General features: G+C 39.7%; 1 protein-coding gene across 1 annotated transcript in view; it reads left to right on the top strand.

Annotated features, from left to right (window-relative positions):
• cplx2b (complexin 2b) overlaps positions 1-21572 on the top strand; it is a 39315-nt gene extending 17743 nt beyond the window's left edge. The window contains exons 2-4 of the mRNA XM_065266629.2: positions 657-802; positions 16419-16594; positions 18543-21572. Coding sequence (XP_065122701.1) covers positions 772-802; positions 16419-16594; positions 18543-18740 — 405 coding nt within the window. The 5' untranslated portion in view covers positions 657-771 and the 3' untranslated portion in view covers positions 18741-21572. The remainder of the gene's footprint in view (positions 1-656; positions 803-16418; positions 16595-18542) is intronic.
• The last annotated feature ends 679 nt before the right edge of the window (positions 21573-22251 follow it).

Genomic DNA, 22251 nt, shown 5'->3' with positions numbered 1-22251 from the left:
TGATTCAATTGTTCAATGTTTAATTGTTGATGGTGCCTTTAGCAAATAATGAAGCTGAAATATGCACTGGGAAGTCCTGCAGTCATGCAGTGATGTCTTAAACATTTACATAGATGTCACGGCCAAGCTGTTCCCTCGTTCAGGGTGCACGACTAGATAGACAAAGAAATATCCATTAAAGCCTCTGAAAGCAGTAATGCCATGTTGTAGCTGGAGATGTTCAACGTGTTACTGGACTTTAAGAAAACAACTTGGACAGGACCCTTTCACAAAGTGCACCTAAAGAGTTCATATTAGTACCTCATAGGTACATATTTGTATACAAATATGGGACCTTTACTAAGGATAATGCCAGTGTGTCAGTGTGTAAGCAATAATTTTCTTGAGTTTCATGAACTGACGGTGAACTCATTTTATGTGTCTGCCATGTGATTCGTCTACAAGCTCTCTGTGAGCAGAATATAAAAGTGCATCATTTGTTTGATATAAAAATAATGCATATTATTCACTCGGCAGTAATGATGATGATACTTCTGCTTGAAGATGGCTTGACCTGACAGAAAACATTAAGGAATTCCAGTTAAACTGCTTTATTGAAACTGTACTAGCGCTGTTATAATCATTATCATCTAACTGAGATGTCTTTATCCCAATAGGTTTGGAGGACGCACAAAATCAACACATTTTGGTGGACCAATATAATCAGGATCACAGCTTGACTAAATGCGACATTTTCTTTAGCTTTAAGAGGTCCAGATATCTGAGTGCATCATGGATTTCGTGATGAAGCAAGCGTTGGGTGGTAAGTGTCACGCTGTCACCACAAACTAATATTGAGAGATGTGCACGATAGCCATTTTTCTCATAACCCTGTGCTGTTTATTGTTCTTTCATATATATATGGGTGTATGATGTGAGAGAATGACCTGCATCTCAATTCTGAATATCAGTTTCGTTATGCATGTTGTATATTCATTTGGTTAGTGAATGTGTTTTGCATTGACAAAGTGTAGAAACTGATTTATTATTAAAGGAATAGTCCATTTTCTTAAAAGAAAAATCCAGATAATTTACTCACGACTATGTCATCCAAAATGTTGATGTCTTTCTTTGTTCAGTCGAGAAGAAATTATGTTTTTTGAGGAAAACATTGCAGGATTTTTCTCATTTTAATGGACTTTAATGGACACCATAACTTAACACTTAAATCAACACTTAACAGTTTTTTTCAACGGAGTTTCAAAGGACTATAAATGATGCCAAACAAGGCATAAGGGTCTTAACTAGCGAAACGATTGTCATTTTTGACAAGAAAAAAAAATGCTCTTTTAAACCACAACTTTTCGTGTAGGTCCAGTCCAGCGCGACCTAACGTAAATGCGTAGTGACGTAGGGAGGTCACGTGTTACATATATAAAACGCACATTTGCGGACCATTGTAAACAATAAACTGACACAAAGACATTAATTAGTATCAGTTGACATACAACAACGTAGGAACGGTCCTCTTTCAAGACGCTTGTAAACACTGGGGCGGAGTTTCGCGTTCGTCCTCTGTGACCTCTTGACGTCATGACATATTGCGTGGGGTCACGCTGGCGCATCACGACCGGATCTAGACGAGAAGTTGTGCTTTAAAAGTGTATATTTGTTATTTTTATTGTCAAAAATTGTAATGTTTTGCTAGATAAGACCCTTATGCCTCGTTTGGGATTGTTTATAGTCCTTTGAAACTCAGTTGAAAAAAACTGTTAAGTGTTGAGTTAAGTATTAATTGTTGGTGTCTATTAAAGTCCATTAAAATGAGAAAAATCCTGCAATGTTTTCCTAAAAAAACATAATTTCTTCTCGACTGAACAAAGAAAGACATCAACATTTTGGATGACGTGGTGGTGAGTAAATTATCTGGATTTTTCTTTTAAGAAAATGGACTATTACTTTAAGGTTTAAATATTGACTACACTTTATTGTCCGATTCACGTTTTTACATTTCCTTTGGTGTGTAAGTGTGTATTAGTACATGTTAACGATATGCAAAAGGTACAAATCCCAAAGTAAACAATGACGTGAGCTGTCGTCTCCAACGTAAATCTCTTTTATTGGACTACAACAAACACACGAATTGTAGGCAACAGTTTACTTCCTGGGATTCAGGCACGTGCACACATAGACATCAAAGGGGGCTTGAGCACCTGCCCTTTTTATTCCTGGAGAGAAAGTGCCCTTTTTTTCTGGGGTGATTTAAAAAAAATAATAATAATATGATCTTTATTCATATAACAACTGATGTCTGTCTGTTTCTTGTGTTTTTTACTTGTTGCTTATTTAATTTAACATTAATTTATTCAGAAATCATTTAAATGAGATTTAAACTCTTATATAAAGAAAAATGGCGCTATTTGTGGCACACAAACGGTTAACAGATGAGTCCCGCCTCCAAAATTCAAATCGCTAATATGATTGGCTTTACCTTTCCTTAGTCCCGCCTCTCTAACTTACTTCGCTTTATGATTGGTTTGTGTACACTCTTGCTGCATCATTCGTGCTTCAAGCGCCAAAGCTCAGCCTGCCCTGAAAGAGACGCGATCATGTGCTTGATTATGCAGGCAGCTACCGGTAAGTGTTTGAGGATGAAAGCATTCTTATATTAACAGTTTTATGCACAAAATATGGGACACGTTGTTACACATAACGATTCAGAGATATTGTTTTCCATGGCAATCCCATATTAACCTGAAGGGTTGCAAACTTGTAACAGTGTAGTGTATGTAGTTTAAATAGACTGCTCATAAAATAATAAAGCACAAACAATAATATAATTGCTAACTACAGTAGTAAGCTTTTTTGTTTGCGTGTTTTGTAATGGCTGTTAAATAAGTATAATGTCTTAAATAGTGGAGTGCTGGAGTAGATTGGGAAGAAATCTGATGGTTGAGTATTTTACTTGCCCAGTCTGAATTTTCACTGACATCACAAAAAAGTAAAATATAAAATACAAATAAAATAGGCCTAATCTATATTTGTTGTTTCTGACATGTGTAACCCTAATAAATATGAAACCTAAGATTAAAGGTGCCATAGGATGTGTTGTCATAATATGTTAAATTGTTCTTTGACAATTACATAGAAGGTATGTTGCTTTATTAAGTGCAAAAATTATCAGAAACGTTTTTACATGTCAATTTACAACCCTAGAATTTGTCATTTTTTTGCCCTATTTGAAAGGGTCATGAATAATAATGTTGAGCTCTGCTCTGATTGCTCTGCTCCGAGGCTCATGCCAGAAGCTCACATTAGTAAACAGACCTTATATTTTGAGCCCTTATCAGAAAAAAATACATTTTGAGTAACAACTAATCAGCTAAACGCTAGCATATGATATAGCATTTATTGGCATGTAGCGCTAACTCAGCAGTCACAACTTTGTTTTTAGCATTTTAACAAATTTTTAATTAATGTGTAATTTAATGTTTTCAAAACATGCAGATTGTGTAATGGCTTCCTTTGCTGCTCTATAAACCTAGACTACTAAGGAGACCATGGTGTCTGTGTGAACAACTGATTATTTTGTAGACATCTTTTGAAAATTAAACAATTGCGTGAGTTTGAGGAAGATAAAATTAATTAACTTTTTTAATATTTTTTTAAAAAGGAAGTCAGAATTGCGTTAATATATATATATACTTTTTTATACATAATTATGAGAAGTGCCCTTTATTTCACTTGAGCCCCTGCCCCTCAAAATGTCTGTGCACGTCCCTGCTGGGATTGGTGATGTAGACAAGATCGACATTATCATAATTCCTCCCGCTTGGATTGACAGCCTTTAAGTTGATTCCTGTTGGCAACCAAATCTTTCAAACATGGTAAGGAGCGTCACATTTCTGGCTGACGTCAGAGGTATTCAAGCCAATCACAATGTACAGATTAGCTGGCCAATCAGGGAGAGCTTTTGTCCTGTGGTGGCTACCATAGCTTCTCTATGCATTTTTTAAAAAAACAAAACAAAACTGATTATCATTTATTTGGTTTTATTTGACGTCACGTTACGTGTTATCTATAAGTTACGGATTTGTTCAGTCCCCTGAACATACACCTTGTTTAAGGTCATTGAGCACTTAAATCAATTTCACGATTTGGTTCTCTATCAGCTGAGTGACTATGGGCAATAAAAGTAAATGTATTTCTCCTCTAACTGTCAATTGCTTTGAGTGGGCCGACTGTAGCAGATTGCCTCCTGGAAGTCCCATGTGACCACATGATGACCTTCTATATGTGGTGTCTTTAAGCAGCAGAAATTTCAATGGATGTCGGATACCACATCATTTGTTTAATGTTCTGCACGGATAAGATTAAGATTTCATATTCCAACTTTGAATGCAAATAAAGGAAATGTGTACTGTTGCAGTTTATATTGCTACAATAAAAGCTTTGTTTTCTGTTTTAAAACGAATGAACGTACTGTAGTTTAGATTCTGCTCATTTTAGCTTGGAGGTAATGGAGCGTGATTTAGCCACGAAAGTCATCCATTATTAAACAGATTTACACTAGCCAGATTTCATCAATCCTTGCAAATAATTCAGAAGCATAAAGCATTCCTTAAAGCTACTATAGAGAAATCGCCCTACACTTACAGCTATAAACAACACTAACTATAATTGCTAAGTGTAAAAGACTTTCATTAAAAAAGATAGAAATGGCCATATAGAGAAAAAATGTAATATTAAGTATATAAATTGATGTCCTTTAAGACCTGCTGTGTAATGAAAGTGTAGAGGCACTCGTAAAATGATATTTTAATAGAAATAATCACAGGAAATGTTATCAGATGCATTCACCGACTCTAATAACCATTCTCAGATTCCTGGCTCTTAAGATATTTTATGTATTGAAGCCTACTGTAGCTGGTATTATGAAATGCATGTGACCTGTTTTACCGCTACTGCTTTATTGCATTGAAAGAACTTCATTAATATGCTAATTTCTTAAGCTCTGATAATTCGCAAAACATTAAGTATTAGGGCTTTTCCAGAGATATTGTAGCACAGTTCCAGCTGCTGTTTCCTAGTTAATACATAGACAGATTTGCTCTTCCATCCATAACCATCACTGCTGTTCCTGTTCGGTGCTTTGATGTAAAGCCTTGGAGAATCTGATAGTGGGAAGCAATTCTTTTGTTATGTTAAACATCCTCTGTGTGGCCTTAAACAACAACAGGCCTGAATTTGGTGGCCTACATCTTAATTTTAAGCTCTCCGGAGCACTGTGCATTGTGTTTGTAGAATAATTTGTGCAGAGGGAAAATGTTACGAATATTTCTCTTAAAGGTACCCACCGTGTAAGGTTTGAGATGTTAAAATTCCTTTTCCTATATGCTAGATTAATACAAAGACTACTATATCTAGGAAATGTTTAGGAAGTTGATTACCTTCCACAAAACCCAACCACCAACATTGGCGTTTGACGTTGATTGTTTGTTAAACCAGTGGACGACAGGGACAGATTTTAGAAAACCTGATGTGTTTACATGCATGATTGTGCATAACCTGTAGTTTAAGTCAGAAAACGCTGTAAATGGTTTACGGAAAACTGGACTGACACCTAGATTTTTGCTCCGCATAAAGGGTAGACGAGAAACCTGATTGTTTAAAAACTATTTAAATGTAGTTTTCTTATCTACTGAAAGACTTCAGTGTTTAGTCTGGCTGGTGGACACAGCAAACAGCAGGGTCCCTCCAGGAAAACCTGGTTGACCAATTAAGGGTCACTATTAAAGCTATATAAAAATCCTGTTGGGAACGCCAGAAAGAAGTCTTAAGTAGCACAGGTATATTTGCAAAAGCCAAAAATACATTGTATGGGTCAAAATGAGAGATTTTTTTTATTTTATGCCAAAAATCATTAGGATATTATGTAAAGATCATGTTGTTTCAGGACATTTAGTAAACCGTAAAAAGTCCTTAGCAGTTGCTAAGGACTTCATTCGAACAACTTTAAAGGAAAACACCACCATTTTTCAATATTTTACTATGTTCTTACCTCAACTTAGACAAATTAACTTCTTTAACTCTGGGACCCTGTACCGGGTCCAGAATTATCTTATTTTGACTTAATATAAAATATTCCTGTAATTTTTAATGGTCTATCATGGACCCAGTACCACATATGAGATACTGTTTGAAAGCTTAGAGTCTCTACTTTCTGCAGATATGCATCACTTTGAGATATCTTTCACTGTAAGAAAGTTATTTACACTTAATTTACACTATCACCCCCCCACAATTTTGTATATGATTTTAATATTCACGTATTTCATATTTTTCAAGTATGACCAACATGGGCAAGTCTTATATCAAATGAAAGCTCTCACTCTCAGGAATAAAGCTACAACGTTATTTTTGTTCTATTATTATCACATATTCAACAATCGTCGAATGAATAATGAGGTAAAATATGGTCTTTTGTAAACATATGGGAAACTTGAGTGTGATCTGCCTCAGATAGCACAGATAGCCACAAATGATACATCATCTTTTATTTTAGGTCCTACTCTAAAAAATGAGTCCATTCACAGCATTTTCTTTGGTTGTGTGCATATATAATCCCTTGCTATTTATTATATGTGCAAAACAAAAAATTAATATTTATATGAAAAATGTATTTTCACACCCTTCAGTAAAATGAGAATAACTTTTGAATGCGACATGCTAAAGAGTTCATTCTTTTTTTGGGTGTTTACTGTCTGCTGCTGCTAACAACCAGAACTGTCTGCAGTCTGCTAGAGCACACAGAACCAGAGTTATACACTATCACAGACAGTGTTTACAAATTAAAAAAAGACAATTTGGTGTTTCATCATATGAAAAACAACATAAATAACACTATTTGTCACAAACAGCAGCTTTTTATGTAACTTCAAAGGGTTTTCTTTAAAATGATATAAAGATATTCCATTTATTCCACTGTATGTGGTTATGGGAGCACTTCAAATATTTTTAGGCAGAAATTAAATACAAAAAGGGTATTATTCCTCCCTTCAGTTGGAGTAAAATAACTTTTGCATTTATTATGATAGAATAAGCTGGCAATAGCTGGAATCAAACAAAACTGTCTGTAGGTTTTGTTACCACTCAGGGCCAGAGTTATACACTTTTAAATACAGACTTTAGAAAAAAAAACATTAAAAAGCGCCTAATTATTTTTGTGTTTATTAGAGGACTGACAACACATACAACCATGTTGACCACTTTTAACAGTGTTTTATGTAATTTCAAAGGGTTTCTTGTAAAATGATACCAAACTTTTGTATGTGCACCTCTGCATGTGGGTATGGGAAGCTTTTGAAATTTGGTAGGCCAAATCCAGGCGGAAATCCCCAAAATAGCCTCAGAGTGTAAGAAGTTAATAAATCCCTATCTTTGTTCAGTGCGTGCACCTTATCTTCATACAGTGTGTTGTGAATGTGTTAGCATTTAGCATAGCCCCATTCATTCCTTAGGATCCAAACAGGGATGAATTTAGAAGCCACCAAACAAAATAAAACGTGGCAGTTTTTAAAGCGAATAATGAGAACTATATTGTATGGTGGAAGAGCACTTAGTTTGCGAGACTTCATCCTCGATGTGCAGTAACATCATCACTCCTGACTACTCCCCCTCTCGCTCAAACGTCAATATTACTGCACCTATTGATGAATATTACTTGTCTTCCGCCATTTTGAGTACCTGAAGTTGCGCAAAAGAACTAGAAGCTATGCTTTCAATATGTTGTGAGCATCAAAATTGCTATTTTTACAACACTAAGAAGTATCACCTGGGTCTCTACACATGAACTCAAGCATTGAGAACATTGTTTGTGTACACAGAGTTTACTAAAAAGACATGTTTTGAACAACTGACTTTGTCTGTTTTGGTGTCCGCTCGCCGTCATCTTGCCAGTCAAGATGTATCGATCTCCGAATGCGACGTAAGGAGGGAAAAGAGTAAAGATGGATAGCTCCTAAAGCATAGTTCCATATAAATGCACGGATAATTTGTTGTTTTGTCGCAAGTGAAAAACAATATTGACCCTCTAGTTGAAAAAGGAGCCTCATATGAGATCCAATCATTCGCATTCGGAAATCGATTCTTTATGTCTGGCAAAGATGACGAGTGGACACCAAAACAACCAAAGTCAGTTGTTCAAAACCTTCCTTTTTAGTAAACTCTGTGTACACAAACAATGTTCTCAATGCTCGCGTTCATGGGTAGAGATCCAGGTGGTACGTCTTACAAAGTTTCATGTTGTTTCATGTCTTCTTAGTGTTGTAAAAATTGTGGTAGTTCGGTAGCAGCGGACAGCAGCTGGAAGAACGCATCAGGGATCGAGTAGGCATCACACCCTAACCAAGATATTTTTTGACAGTCAATGTGCAAAATGTTGTCTTTCGTAGCATTTACTGTATCTGTACGAATCTAAAAGATAAGAAATCCGTAAATAGTAGCAAGCTAGCTAATGCTTGTCAGTAGCCTACTAGTACTCGGTAGGTACTCAAAATGGCGGAAAAAGAGCAGATGACGTAAAAGGTCACATGACTGATATTCATGAATAAAGATAGGTATGTATTAATTTGTCTAAGTTGAGGTAAGAACATAGTTGTAACATTGGCTGCTTTACACAAAGCAAGAGAGAGATGAATCCATGTGCAAAGAGGTTTTATTAGTAAAATCCACATAGGCAAGCAAACACATCCATCAAGGGCAATCCAATAATGATATCCAATAAACAGGCAAGGGTCGAGGCAGGCAGCAAACAATCAGAACCCAAAATAACAGGCAAGGGTCAAAATCCAAAACTTGAACAAGAAACAGGACAGGAACAGGCAATAAACAAGAACGCTTAGGTTACTCACGTAACCCCGGTTCCCTGAAATAACGGGAACGAAGCATTGCGTCAGTTAGCTGACGCTATGGGGGAAACTCCTGTTTACTCCGTGACTGAAGCCTATTGGTTAACGTCTGTACAAAGTACAGACCAATGACGTTTGAACCCGCGCGCGGGAGGAACGCGTCCCTATATAAGCGCGGTTCAATCGTCAGGAGCTCATTATATTCGACTGAAGCGCGCAGCCGAATAACACTCGCTGCGTAGACGTTTGTAGCACGGCAAGAGACGCAATGCTTCGTTCCCGTTATTTCAGGGAACCGGGGTTACGTGAGTAACCTAAGCGTTCCCTTTCAATACGGTTCACTTCGCATTGCGTCAGTTAGCTGACGCTATGGGGGAACGTAATCCCATCACGCCGTGCATACACAACGTACTGAAGTGCCTTACCGGAGAGACACTGCGTGTGGCCCTATACCCGGCATATTCACAGCTTTAAAAGCAAATGTGTAAGCACCATATAAATTGTTGACGCGCACACGGTGGGGTTTTAAACGCACCGGGGGCACATAACATAGCACAAGACGGCGAGGTACCGAGCGCGCCGCGGCTGTGCGAGATAAGTAAATTCAGAGTCACGTTGGTGAGCTCGCTGAGCGCACCGTGGTGTACACATAAAACGCATGAGCGTGCATGATTGAGCCGAGAGAACCTGCGCTCGTAGGGCAGGGACGTCTAAGCTGTACAATCTGACAACGTAGACGGCGAAGACCAGCCGGCCGCGTAGCAGATATCAAATATAGATATAGATACCCCTGTAGACCAAGTTCATGAAGAAGCCAAACTCGCACAGAGTGGGCTCTATATAGGACATAGCTCATAGAGGGGCGTGAGCCGGTGCGATGGTTTCAACGATCCATCTAAATAACCACTGTTAGCAACAGACATACGTAGTGAGTGATCTGCGCAGCTCACGAACGGCCGATCTGACTATAATATGCGGCAGAACGGTTCGTAGCGTGGGATTATACAGATACCACAATAGTGTGAACCCAGGTGCACCCTCGAGCGCATCGGGATGCATATAGGTAGTATTATAGTGCACAGATCGGTGAGCTTTCCAAGCGCGCCGTAAATGTGTATTGACTATAAATTGCACGGGCACAGGTGAACACTTGAATACATCGTGAATGCATATAGATGAATCAGAGTGTTATAATGCACAGGCCGGCAAGATTCTCGAGCGCGCCGTCATGTGTTCTGATAATAAATTGTGCGCACACGGGTGAACTCTTCAGTGCACCGTGAATGCGTATAGATAAATCAGTGCACAGAACGCGCCGTGAATGTGTACAGATATGATTGATGAACGTAACGGTGGGCACCCAACGCACCGTGAACGTACACAGATGAACAACAATGTATGTGTCACAAAGCATAACACAGCTGTGTATACAGGTGAGCTTTCCCAAGCGCATCTTATTGTATACCAAAATGTTATAGCGTGTACATGTGAGCTTCTCTAAGCGCACGGTGGACGCATATAATTAAAAACCATATCGTGCATACAGGTGAGCTAATGGGCGCACTTTTAATGCAACAAACCTCAGTAGTGCGCGAAGCAGGGATGTCGAAGCTGTAAACTGACAACGTGGACGGCGGGGACCAGCCGGCCGTGTCACAATTGTCAATGAGAAACCTCTAAGACCATGCCCATGCTCTAAGACAAGTGAGCATAATTGTCACGGGAGGTGATAACGTCAACGATCCATAAATAGCCTGTATTGACAGGTGCTCTAGTGAGTGATCTGTGACGCAGATGAACAGCTGATCGTCTGATGTACGTCAGACGTATGTGTCATACAGGACCTTGGACAGTTCCAGAGCGCTGTGCCTCGGGCACCGTCCGCATCTGAGAAATGACAGGCTTATGAATAAAGTGAATGGCCAGCCGTAAAAGCATGGTTCGCTGTACCGCCGCCGTCCGCATCTGAGAGATGACAGGCTTGTGAATTAAATGAATGGTCGGTCGTAAAAGCGTGGTTCGCTGTTATCACGGCCACATAGATATAGGTAGGGGAGAGAGCCGCCGTGCCTCTGTAGTGAGGAGAAAAGTGTTCCACCGGCGATTCGCGGGGGGTTTTGACTTTCCAATGTCACTAGACAGAATGGATCAGACTTTGCATAAGGACGCCTCGTGAAAGGGGTCCTAGCAGCTTGTGTCAATGTGTCATAAGGCACGTAATGTAGGTCGTGTCCCACGGATGCCATCTCCGCACGCCCATCGTAATGGGTTAATATTGGTAGTTAAGCATGAGATGCGTATCACTCTGATTGAACATAGCTTATAAAGCGATGCAATGAGTTTATAAAGGAGATGACTCGTCAGCTTGTTCAGGGGGCGAGATCTCAGTCTGGTTCGGTAAATAATGAAACCACCGTAGATTGCCCGACCGCATTATCACAATAACACGGTCGAGAGTGCTGCAGTGCTAAATCATCCTCTTAATGTACCGTATTCACAGTACAAGGTGATTTATATGAGACAAACGGCGTTCCACGCGCCGAAGGCTGATTGCCGTCGTAAAGCGTGTTCAACCCACAGCAAATGCTGGGCTAGCTCGTAATGACAGCACTTCATGCAGCCGTGTGTAACTTAAGCAAGCTTCCCGGCCGTCAGCTCGGGGCGGGACCTTTGCTTAGTCAAACTGAAGTGGACTTATGAACAGAATGCCACGATATTCAGCTTTCTGAGGCTCGTTAGAGGGGTACGTGTGCCCGTCTTAAACGAGATGCCGCGCGCGTCTGACTGTGCGCGCGCTTTAAGCTTTGAAACTTATTGTGGCGGGTAGCAAGCTCACTTGAGGTTGATATTACCCTTAATATCTCCGAGTATTGGAGCGGAGGTGTGAGCGTCTTCGGATCCGCTAATATAAATCAGCTATATGGCCGAAAAACGTCATAAACCGCTTGGCTGTAAGCCTTTGAGTGGCCGTCCGGAGAGGGCGCGATTCAAACGCTTGGAGCCATGCAAAAGTCTGAGGCTGTCCTTCCTCTAGGAAGAGAGAATAACAGCCGTAAGACCGTGCTCGTTTGCGCCATCAGCATCGTAGCGGAGAAACTGAGGTGGGCTGCGAGCGAATTTGGCAGAAAGGTGTTAGAGACACCGTACAGTCGTGGGGTGTCAATACACAGTATATGGCCAAACCGGGGTTTTTTCGGCTAGCGTCGATAGAATTATGGACAGCGGGCCGTGTGTGCGTATTACTGATTGCTTGTCAGTAAGGCGATAAAGTGTTTAGAGACACCGTACAACCGTGGGTGTCAAAACACAGTATAGTAAGCACGGAAATTACTCTTTTTAGAGGAATTAAATACCGTTCGCCACTATAGTGAGGTCGCATAGCCGACAGTATTACACAGTATGTTTGGATAAACAGCACACAGAAAACATTTCAGGGCAGTCCAGCCGAGGCGCGACATAACCCCTTTTCTCCCAGACAGTTTCGTTCTCTGTTGATGCAGCTGTGCTGCGGAGACCAGAGCTCAGCCGTTCAGGTGCACAAGCCTCAGTAGTGACGGTGACCGAACGGCTCACGGAGCAGGGTAGTATGTCTAGGTGGTTTAATGTCAGACTGAACCCATCGCAGAGAGGAAGTCTGCCGTGAGGCCCGCGGTTTTGCCGTTTATTAAAAGGGCAGAAAAACCGGGTATATATATAAGAATGTACCAATATTCAGCGCACTGATATAGGACGGGACTGAATAAAGGGAGGTATTCGGGCCTCAGTATATTATAAACAAATTCGTTCTGCCTCTGATTCCGTCTAAACCAGAGAGAAATTACCAGGCAGACAAAAAATGAGCTATCTGAAGTGAGATCGGCTCAGGCCAGTAAAGCTCTATAATAAGTGTTTTAGCGCTCCAATAGAGGCGTGTCCGCCTTATCGAGCAGACGAATGAGATCGTGCCGCTCCAGGAGGGGAGGGGCATGAAGCTCTCTTATAATGAGTGTTCTTGGTGCTCCAATAGCGGCGAATCGGCCCTATCGAGCAGACGAATGAGATCGCGCCGCTCCAGGAGGGGAGGGGCATGAAGCTCTGTAATCGTTGAACACTGGACAGCTGCATTTAGAGGCAGCGAGCCGTAATACCGCGTGCTAGCTAAGCCGTTAAGAGACCTCACCACTGTGGGGAAAGGAGCGAGGGACTCCGCGAGCGTGGAGCACGAGTGGCTGTGCTATGACAGAGACAGGGGCAGACCGCCCGTGTTTGCTTGTCGTATGCATCTATCCAGGTCTACGGTTCCCCGCTTGTTCATCTCAACAAGAGAGGAACGGCAGAGGGGAGCAGCAACACAGACAGAACAGCCATGCGTCGTGACGGTATCACCCGATGCACTCGGGGGATTAATATATGTGCCAGAGATCTCGCCACTGAATGTAAGAGGAGCGAAGGGACTCTGTAAGCATGAACGGTTGCGGTGTGACAGAACACAGGGGGGGTTAGTCCGTGTGTGCTTGTCTATGCATCCATCTAGTCTCATGGCTCGCCGTGTGTTCATCCCGGCGAGAGAGGAACAGCAGGGGGAGCACGAAACATGGATAAGACAACCAAAGCATAAGCGCGGTCCCGGCGTGGGAGGTGCCAGACCGGTAACGCGCTCGGAGGAAATTCATAGCAGAGAGGCTCACCGAGCCGCTGTGCTGGACGCTATTACAACAGCGCCTGCTCTTTTACCTTATAGCTTTATATTAAAAATATTGATCTTACCGGGCGGCCGCAGGGGAGACCTCGTCAGGCGTGTGTCCGCTGCACAGGGCTCGTACCACGGCAAGCGAAGGCTATCTTCGGTTCTCGGCCGGAAAGCGGCAGGGGAAGACGCTAGACCTGGACTCTGCTATCTTCGGTTCTCAGCCGGAAAACGGCAGGGGAAGACGCTAGGCCTGGACTCCGCTGCAGGGCTTTTGTCAACGGCGAGGTAAGGCTTCTTCTTTTTCTTCGGAGCAGCGAGAGGTTCGCGCTGAAGGAGAAAATAATGAGCTCCTGACGATTGAACCGCGCTTATATAGGGACGCGTTCCTCCCGCGCGCGGGTTCAAACGTCATTGGTCTGTACTTTGTACAGACGTTAACCAATAGGCTTCAGTCACGGAGTAAACAGGAGTTTCCCCCATAGCGTCAGCTAACTGACGCAATGCGAAGTGAACCGTATTGAAAGGGAACGCTCGGTAAGGCAGCTTTTACACCAGGGGTCACCAAACTTTTTTCTCTGGGGGCCACATTATCGTTCCTGACTGTGATGGGGGGCCGGGTCAGCTATATAACATAGAATTGTATGACCCAGACAAAAATGATCACCAGCAGGCCTCATTGTGTAGTAGAGATTACTAGCCTGGCACAGCCAAAGTCCCCATTAGTAAACGGCTTTCCATGGGTAGCTATTAGGTGAGCTACCTTATAGATAGCTCGGACAGCAGCCTGGTTTACCTGAGTTTGGCGAAGGAATACATTCTGTTGTGCAGCCAGTCTGCCTTTCATCCTCCGAATCCAGTCTTTTCTTGCTTGCCCTCACTAGCTAGCATACACTTTGTGGCGGGTTTCGTGATGATGACACAGATTATATTCTTTGAAAACTGCCACACTTTCTTTATATATAATACAAACTGCACGGTCCTTACACTGAACAAAAAAATAATCGCTGGTCCACTGTTCTTTGAAAACTTGAGCATGTCGGATGACGAAAATTCGGCAAATAGTAAATTTTATAACTAAATATAGACTCGGGCCTGAGTCGGCCCAACAATACTTTGCAGGGAATATTCAGATTTTACCGGTTTTATACTGAACAAACAGGAAGTGGGAAGTGAAGTATGACATGACCAGAAAACAAAATAAAAGACTGAAAACAGAAAAGGATATCAAAATAAAAGTTCAAACACAAAACAGAACACGAGATAAAACCCTTACAATAGTAAAATATTGAAAAACAGTCGTGTTTTTTAAATAGTTGTATCACGGCACAAAATTGTCCTATCCGAATGTTTCATGAATCTCGCATAAATCCTGTCATATGATGATTTTTAGGGCAAATTTTTTAGGGCAAATTTTTAGGGATGATTTAGGGCGCTTGGTTCTACAGTCTACAACAAAAGGGTTGCTTTGTTGGCTTTATATAATGAGGGGATATTCTTTATTGTAGTCAGTGTTTGTTGTATATGTAAACACACTCATTGTGTATTTAATTTGGTGTCACTGTACTGTAGGTACAGAAATTACACATTTGTTTTGGAGCAGTGAGGCTGGAACAGATGGTAGTGGTGAGGTTCACTAAAGCTTACCTCAGAATCATCCGTTTATTTGACAAACCCTTGACCGTATATTTTCTGCCCACATACAGAAGGCACTAAGTGTTATTGACCCTTTAATTACCATTAAAAATAAAAAATGTAAAGGCAAAGATTTACAGTAACTGAGCCTAAACGACAGGTTAAGTATCTGTCAGGGACCTTGGAAGTGAAAGTGGTGGTGTGGGCTCTGAATGACCCAAGGACACAATTAGTAAATGATGTCACATGTCGTCTGTGGACTGTAAGCCACCTGCAGCATGACACAATATGGGTGCTAATGTGTCAAACCCAGCACACATCCACACAAAGGTACATGGCATTTAAATCAGTACATTTCCACTCTCCTCCTGAAAGTTCTGCGTGTGATACCGAAGCAATTAAACACAGGTGAAGGTTGATGTATAGCCCTCGACGTTGGATTTCCAATGCACTCTAATGCATAATAAATGACCAGGATTAATAATTAATACGTTTAGCTCTTACAGTTACGTTTAGACACATTGCACACAGGCATTTTGCAAATGATGACTTAATGCAATAGTGCAAAATTTCTCAACCAAATCTTTGTTTGTTGGAAACCTGCTGTTTGGGTTGTTAACAGTTACTTCAGTGTGTACCGAGCTACCAACACAGCTGTGTTTTGTGTTTTGAAACATATGGTTGATGTGAACATGGAGGTGTAGGAAAATATTATCATTGCACTTTTTGTCGTATTACTCCTGACAAACCCAGAACAAACAGATTTATGAAGAAGAATATAGAGAAAAACAACATGACAGGTTGAGGAAAACCAGAGAAGCAGATGGTGGCGAGAGGTGTGGCGCATGCATCATTCTGGTGGATCTGTTTGGCTTCATCATTTTGGCCTTAGTGTATCCACATATCAGCAATTCACACAGAGAAGAAAAATTGGAATATCCTGTGAAAACCCATATTCGTTTACGATTTACAACATAAAACATACACATGTCTTTTTTTGTGAACGTGAGCGTCTCTTTTATCATAAACGGTTTTGACGCGTGTGCAGCAGGCACTTATTTTGACAAAACACGTGATGCACATGACGCAACAAACACATATTTTGAAAACACGAGCAACACTCCAAACACATATTTTGAATTTGCGCCCCTCGGATGAGCAGTCACGAGCCGCTCTGATTTTGAGTGTTATGAATGGTGAAGGCCAACACATGTATCTATGTCATACAGGAGCCACCAAAGACATGGGTAAGATGTTAGGAGGAGAGGAGGAGAAGGATCCTGATGCCCAGAAGAAAGAGGAAGAGCGTCAGGAGGCTCTGAGACAACAAGAGGAGGAGCGGAAGGCCAAACACGCTCGCATGGAAGCGGAGAGGGAAAAAGTCAGACAGGCCATTCGAGATAAGGTGAGCTTTACCCTTCCCTGATACTTTAAAGTCAAATTAGAAGAAGCGTTCACTAATTGTTAATCAATGTCTAAGTAAAACAGGTTGAGGCCGTTAGCGTTCACTTAATGATTAATGTGGGTGTGGGGATAGCGCATCAGATGAGATTCTCTATTAGCCTTTTAATGAAATGTCACATTTGCAGGAGGTCTGCATGCCAGATAATTACTGCATTTTAAAAGATCCTCGATAAAGAAAGAAATTGTCTCCAGCTTTTACTTTTAAAGGCACAATATGTATGATTTTTGCATTAAAATATCCAATAATCACTAGCTCAGTCTAATATTTTTTGTTCTAGGGCTCTAAATCGATAAAATATTTAATCATGTGTTAAGCAGCACTGTTGCATCACTCTCATGATGTCATACACCAATACTTGAAGCGTTAAGTACGCCATACTGTCCGGTTAAGGGGGTCGCACACCGGACGAGAAGCGCAGCACCACGCAGAGTCGTGTCTAGGACAACTCGGAGGTATTGTACACCGGAAGTGCACATTAAATAGCGCGAGCTTAGCCAGAAAGCGTTTACTTCAAAATGCTAATTATTAAACGGCAGTTCTGGTTCTTCATTCTGACTGGTTGAAACGCGTTCTAAGCCGTGATAAAATACCCCGGTAAACCCACGGTTCAGACCGCATTACAGGAGTATCACTGTGCCACTGTTGCTGCGTACTGATTTATGAAAATAAACACCACAGTCTTTAATCATATTTTTAATTTGTATACAATTGCACAATTAAGGCGATATCCAGATAACTGTCAATAAATATTGTTGAGTCATCTCATCAATAAAGAGAAAACGCTCTCTGAGGAGTTTCTACCTCAAATTCATATTTCCGCTATCCACTGGGTGGCGATCTTACCCAACTTAAACACTGACGCATTCACTCAACACTGAAAATACAGCGTGTAAGTTTTGATGGCTTTGAATCTGATCTCTTACATAAGTTATTCACATAAATGGAATGATCTCCGCTTTTAGCTAAAAAATCTGAGAGATGATAAGAGAACAAATGAAGGTAGGATGAAACGTTTTTTTGTTGTTGTTGTTGTTTGAAAGCGGATGGTCTGTTTTTTAATTTGATATTTTATGTTTATTTAAAGAAGATAATTTTTCTGCAAGGCATTAAACTAAAACTGGGTGGCAACTTAACTCTGACGGGGAAAGAGTTCAGCATGCTTGAATGCTTCCAAGCATATTTGATCATCACTTCAACAGTTGCACGATATAAATGTTAATGCATAAATTAGATGAATGTTGATTTATAAAATAAACACCAAAGTCTTAAATCATATTTTCATTGTGTCTTTGCTGCATCTGTGTTGGTTGGGAACTGCGCTGTTTCAGTCACACTTGATTCTGAGGAACTACTTTGTTTGGCGGAAGAGTAATATTTGTACTAATATAATAATAACTTATTTGTGTTTTATTTTATAAAATCCCGCTAACGTTATGCATATGAAGTAACCATTTTATAAAAGCAATAACCCCTGCGAAGCAGTGGGGTTACAGTGCATTTTATAACAGCTAAGGGGGTTTTAGGCACTCCGCTGCTTCTTGGGGCTTATTGCTTTAATATACGTTAGCAGCCAATGATAATCTTATAATCTTATTGTTATTTAATGTTAAACTATGTGAGTGGCGCTCTGTGGCGTGACAGGGATTTGAGCAACTTCATGACCTGTCGGCGCCGGTGTGCGTATACACATAGAAAACAATGTGTTTGATTTTTTTTAGAACGGCGCGGCGCTGAGCTGCACATCCGGTCTGCGTAATGGATATAAAACATTATTTCTTTATATCATCCATGAACATCAGTGAAGGCGATCTCTTATATGTCTCATTCTATCCCATAAGCAAGATATATAGAGCTTTGAGAAATTGTGTTTCGCTTCTGTTTCCTTCAGTACGGACTAAAGAAGAAAGAGGAGAAAGAAGCGGAAGAAAAAGCAGCTATGGAGCAAGCATGCGAGGGCTCACTGACTCGCCCCAAAAAGGCCATCCCAGCAGGCTGTGGGTCGAACGACGAGGAGGACGAGGAGAGCATTCTAGACACCGTTCTCAAATTCCTCCCTGGACCTCTGCAGGACATGTTTAAGAAGTAAAAGACACAGAGCAGTTTCTCGAAGGGAGATTTTTGCCAAACAGGTGAAAGTCTTTTCACTGCCTTGACAGAGTTTCATTTGCGCCTTTCTAAAGATAGGAACACGGTTCATAGGTTAACAACGTTTGGTCTTTTCACTGCCATTCAGGTTCAGGTTGTTTACACTTTCTATAGATCTTTCTATTTGTTTACTAAAGCATCGCCAGGGTCTCTGATATCTTCAAAGTTTTCTTCCTTGGGTACTTTACTATTACAGTAGCCCATACAATTACAGAACATTCCAGAAGGCTGATATTGATGGATAAAATTCACATTGATGTATTTAACAGTCTATTTTGGACAGCCTATAGACTTTCTGAGTGAAGCAAGAGTATTTTTAAACAGCAACTTTCTATTATTTCCTTCTGTGCATAATATGGCTGAATGCTTTCAGTAGCGTGCATGAGGTTAAGATTTTTGATTGTATGATCGGTTCTGTTTGCAATTTGTAAGATGAAAGGAATGATGTGTTGTCATTTAAAAGCGTGAGATATTGTTATACGGGCTTAACTGTGCCATCACCTGCTCACATGGTTTGCAACCTGGCAGTTCTCATTGTCTGTGATATATAGTTTCATTTTTTTGTTATTTTATACTTCTGTACATTTATTATGTGAATAAGAACTTGGCTTGACCACAAGTTATATTCACACATGTCTTGCCAGCAGTAGATAATATATTATATCAGGAATAGCTTAGTAGGCACTAAAACGGCAACAATGGCACAGTTTATCTTTATACAAACCGGACCAAATCAAATCTTTACAATTAAATGGGATATTTACGGATCTCAAAACATTACAGAAATAACTTCAATATGTATTCAGATATCATTCACTGCACTACTGCCAAAACAAGCAGATGATCTGATTTTAGATTACTCATGGACGACAATCAGAAATATATACATATAAATACATGGATATGAAAAATACATACTCAGCTAGTCTTATAGAAAGCTCTTTCATTTAAAATGTAAAGATTTGGTATTGATAATTACAAAAAATATATATATAACATTTTATTACAGGAATGGATGTAAAACAAAACATTCTGTGTGTAAAATATGAATGAAGCATACTGTAATTGGCATCACAAAGAACAATAAAGGGCTAATATTATGCCCATTTTTACAAGATGTAAATTAAAATCTCAGGTGTGCCTAGAATGCGTCTGTGAAATTTTAGCTTAAAATACCACACCAAATTATTTTTTATAGGATGTCCAAAATGCCCTTATATGGGCAGGAGCAAAAAGTGCTGTGTACCTTTAAATGCAAATGAGCTTCTGTTTTTGCTTAAAAATTGATCTGATTTCTGTGAATACAGTTTGGGACAATAGCCGCATTAGTGCTACAACGGGCTAACAAACGCTTTTGATAAAGTTAATCAGTCAGTCAGTGTCTATGTGTGGGGTTTGTTAGTGTGACATCACATTAACAAGAGAATCAAAACAGCATGCTCTGGTTTAATGGGGATTAAAAATGAGGAGTGGGTGTATTTTTCATTCTAGGGTGGTTGTGTTTACACACTGCCAACACACATTTATGTCTGAACACCTTGTAAAAGTGGATTTTGCATAATATTGGCCGTGATTATAATCAAAAGGCATTAGGAAATACTAATAAAAGTTAATGAGTTTTTATCACAACAGTAACATGAAAATACCAAAGAGAGAGTGAGTAAATCTCATTTCAATGCTTTAGTAAACTTTGAGGTGGATGGCACAGTGCTGAAATACTAATAAACAGCATGTTAACTCTATTACAAAACAATAATGTGTAGATGAATTGCTTACATCTGATCAACAACAAACATTTCTGCCTGCTGTTAAACGAAAATAACACGATAGTCCTCTCATATGGTTCAAAATATTTATCTTAGTGCTTGCCGGTGTGCATTGTTAAATGTCTCAAAGCCTTGTTTTAACACTGCCATTTGATAAACATGTTAAAGACTTATTTGGGGTGGAAGATACAATGTTTACATAGCTGTTTATGAATACAGGGGTATAAAGAAAACTCATTTTGTAAAGTAACACTCGGTTAGGAATTGTGTTGCATGATAAAAATAACTGTAGATATGTTTTGTTTTGCTGATTTCACAAAGAATATGTTTTTCAACCAATCAGATTTAAATGTAACCCTTTGAAACTCTTTTAGCAAACAGAAATGTATTTGTACCCATTAGGCTGGTTGTTCTGCGATCAAAATGCTTTTTACGGTAGAAGTTCATTCAAATCTTAGTAAGTACAGAATGGCATTTTAGAATAAACGTCCTACTTCAAAGTAAACTCTTATTTTGGCGGTACAGAAGTATGTTTTTTAAATTAAACTATAAAGAAAGATTGAGATTAACTTTTTCATTTTTGTAGTGCTGAAGCGTTTTTCACTAGTCAAAGCCATATTGTTAGACTGCAATAATTTATGAAAAAATAATACATGTAGTCATGCATATGTTTTCTGTACAGATATGTTTGTATCTCTTTAATCTGTCTTTAAATTCTTCAAAGTATGCCAGGAAGTGTATATACATGGACATTTCTGTAGAGACAGATTGCATTGTAGTAATGTCTACTATATGTACTTAATGTGTGTATTTATATGTGTGTCTGTATTTGTATATGTTATTTCATGTTGTATCTGTTGATGTCTTTCAATCATGTGTGCACATTCAAGCAGACTGTGGCCGCTGTCATGGATACAGTGGCGTAGGGTTGTGGGAGTTTTAATGTATATGTATGCATGCAGATGAACTTTGCATTAAATACCAAATTCAGAACGTCGGGTTGTGACATGTTTATGTATTACTGTCTGTCCTTGCAGCTCTTCACCCTTTATACAGGGCTTGGTCTCCATCTGTTTTATGAGATATGATACCCTTTTTAGGCCTGTTATTCAGGTTGTTGTTGAACTGGATGATCATTTGAAAAGATATGTTACTGAGGTTAAATTCTAGCTGATTATTATTTGCAGTTGAACAAAAAATTGACAATAAATAGTAAGCTACTATCAACCTCTCAGCATAAATAAAATTCAATGTAGTGGTTCACGCCAACATTAAAACATACTGCGGCCACCAAAAAGTTACATTTCAAAAATGCATAAACTGCAAATACTTTTGACATAAATAAATAACTTTTGTCATTATCTTTCATAATAATTTGAAACTTTTTGTAAACTGGTTGTGTGAAAGCTTTACAACCACTGATATTTTGTTACGTAAACATACATGTTCTTATGCAAAAAACGAGTTGTTGGTTTAAATTAAAGGATAAGTAAATTTTTTTAAAAATCCAGATAATTTACTCACCACCATGTCATCCAAAATGTTGATGTCTTTCTTTGTTCAGTCGAGAAGAAATTATGTTTTTAGGGAAAAAATTCCAGGATTTTTCTCATTTTAATGGACCCCAACACGTAAAAGTTTTAATGCTGTTTAAAATTGCAGTTTCAAAGGAAGCTAAACAATCCC

Source organism: Paramisgurnus dabryanus, chromosome 16 (genome assembly GCF_030506205.2).
Source record: "Paramisgurnus dabryanus chromosome 16, PD_genome_1.1, whole genome shotgun sequence".
Classification (NCBI taxonomy): Eukaryota; Metazoa; Chordata; class Actinopteri; order Cypriniformes; family Cobitidae; genus Paramisgurnus; species Paramisgurnus dabryanus.
Note: the sequence above shows the minus strand (reverse complement) of the source record. Positions and strands in the feature narration are given on the sequence as shown.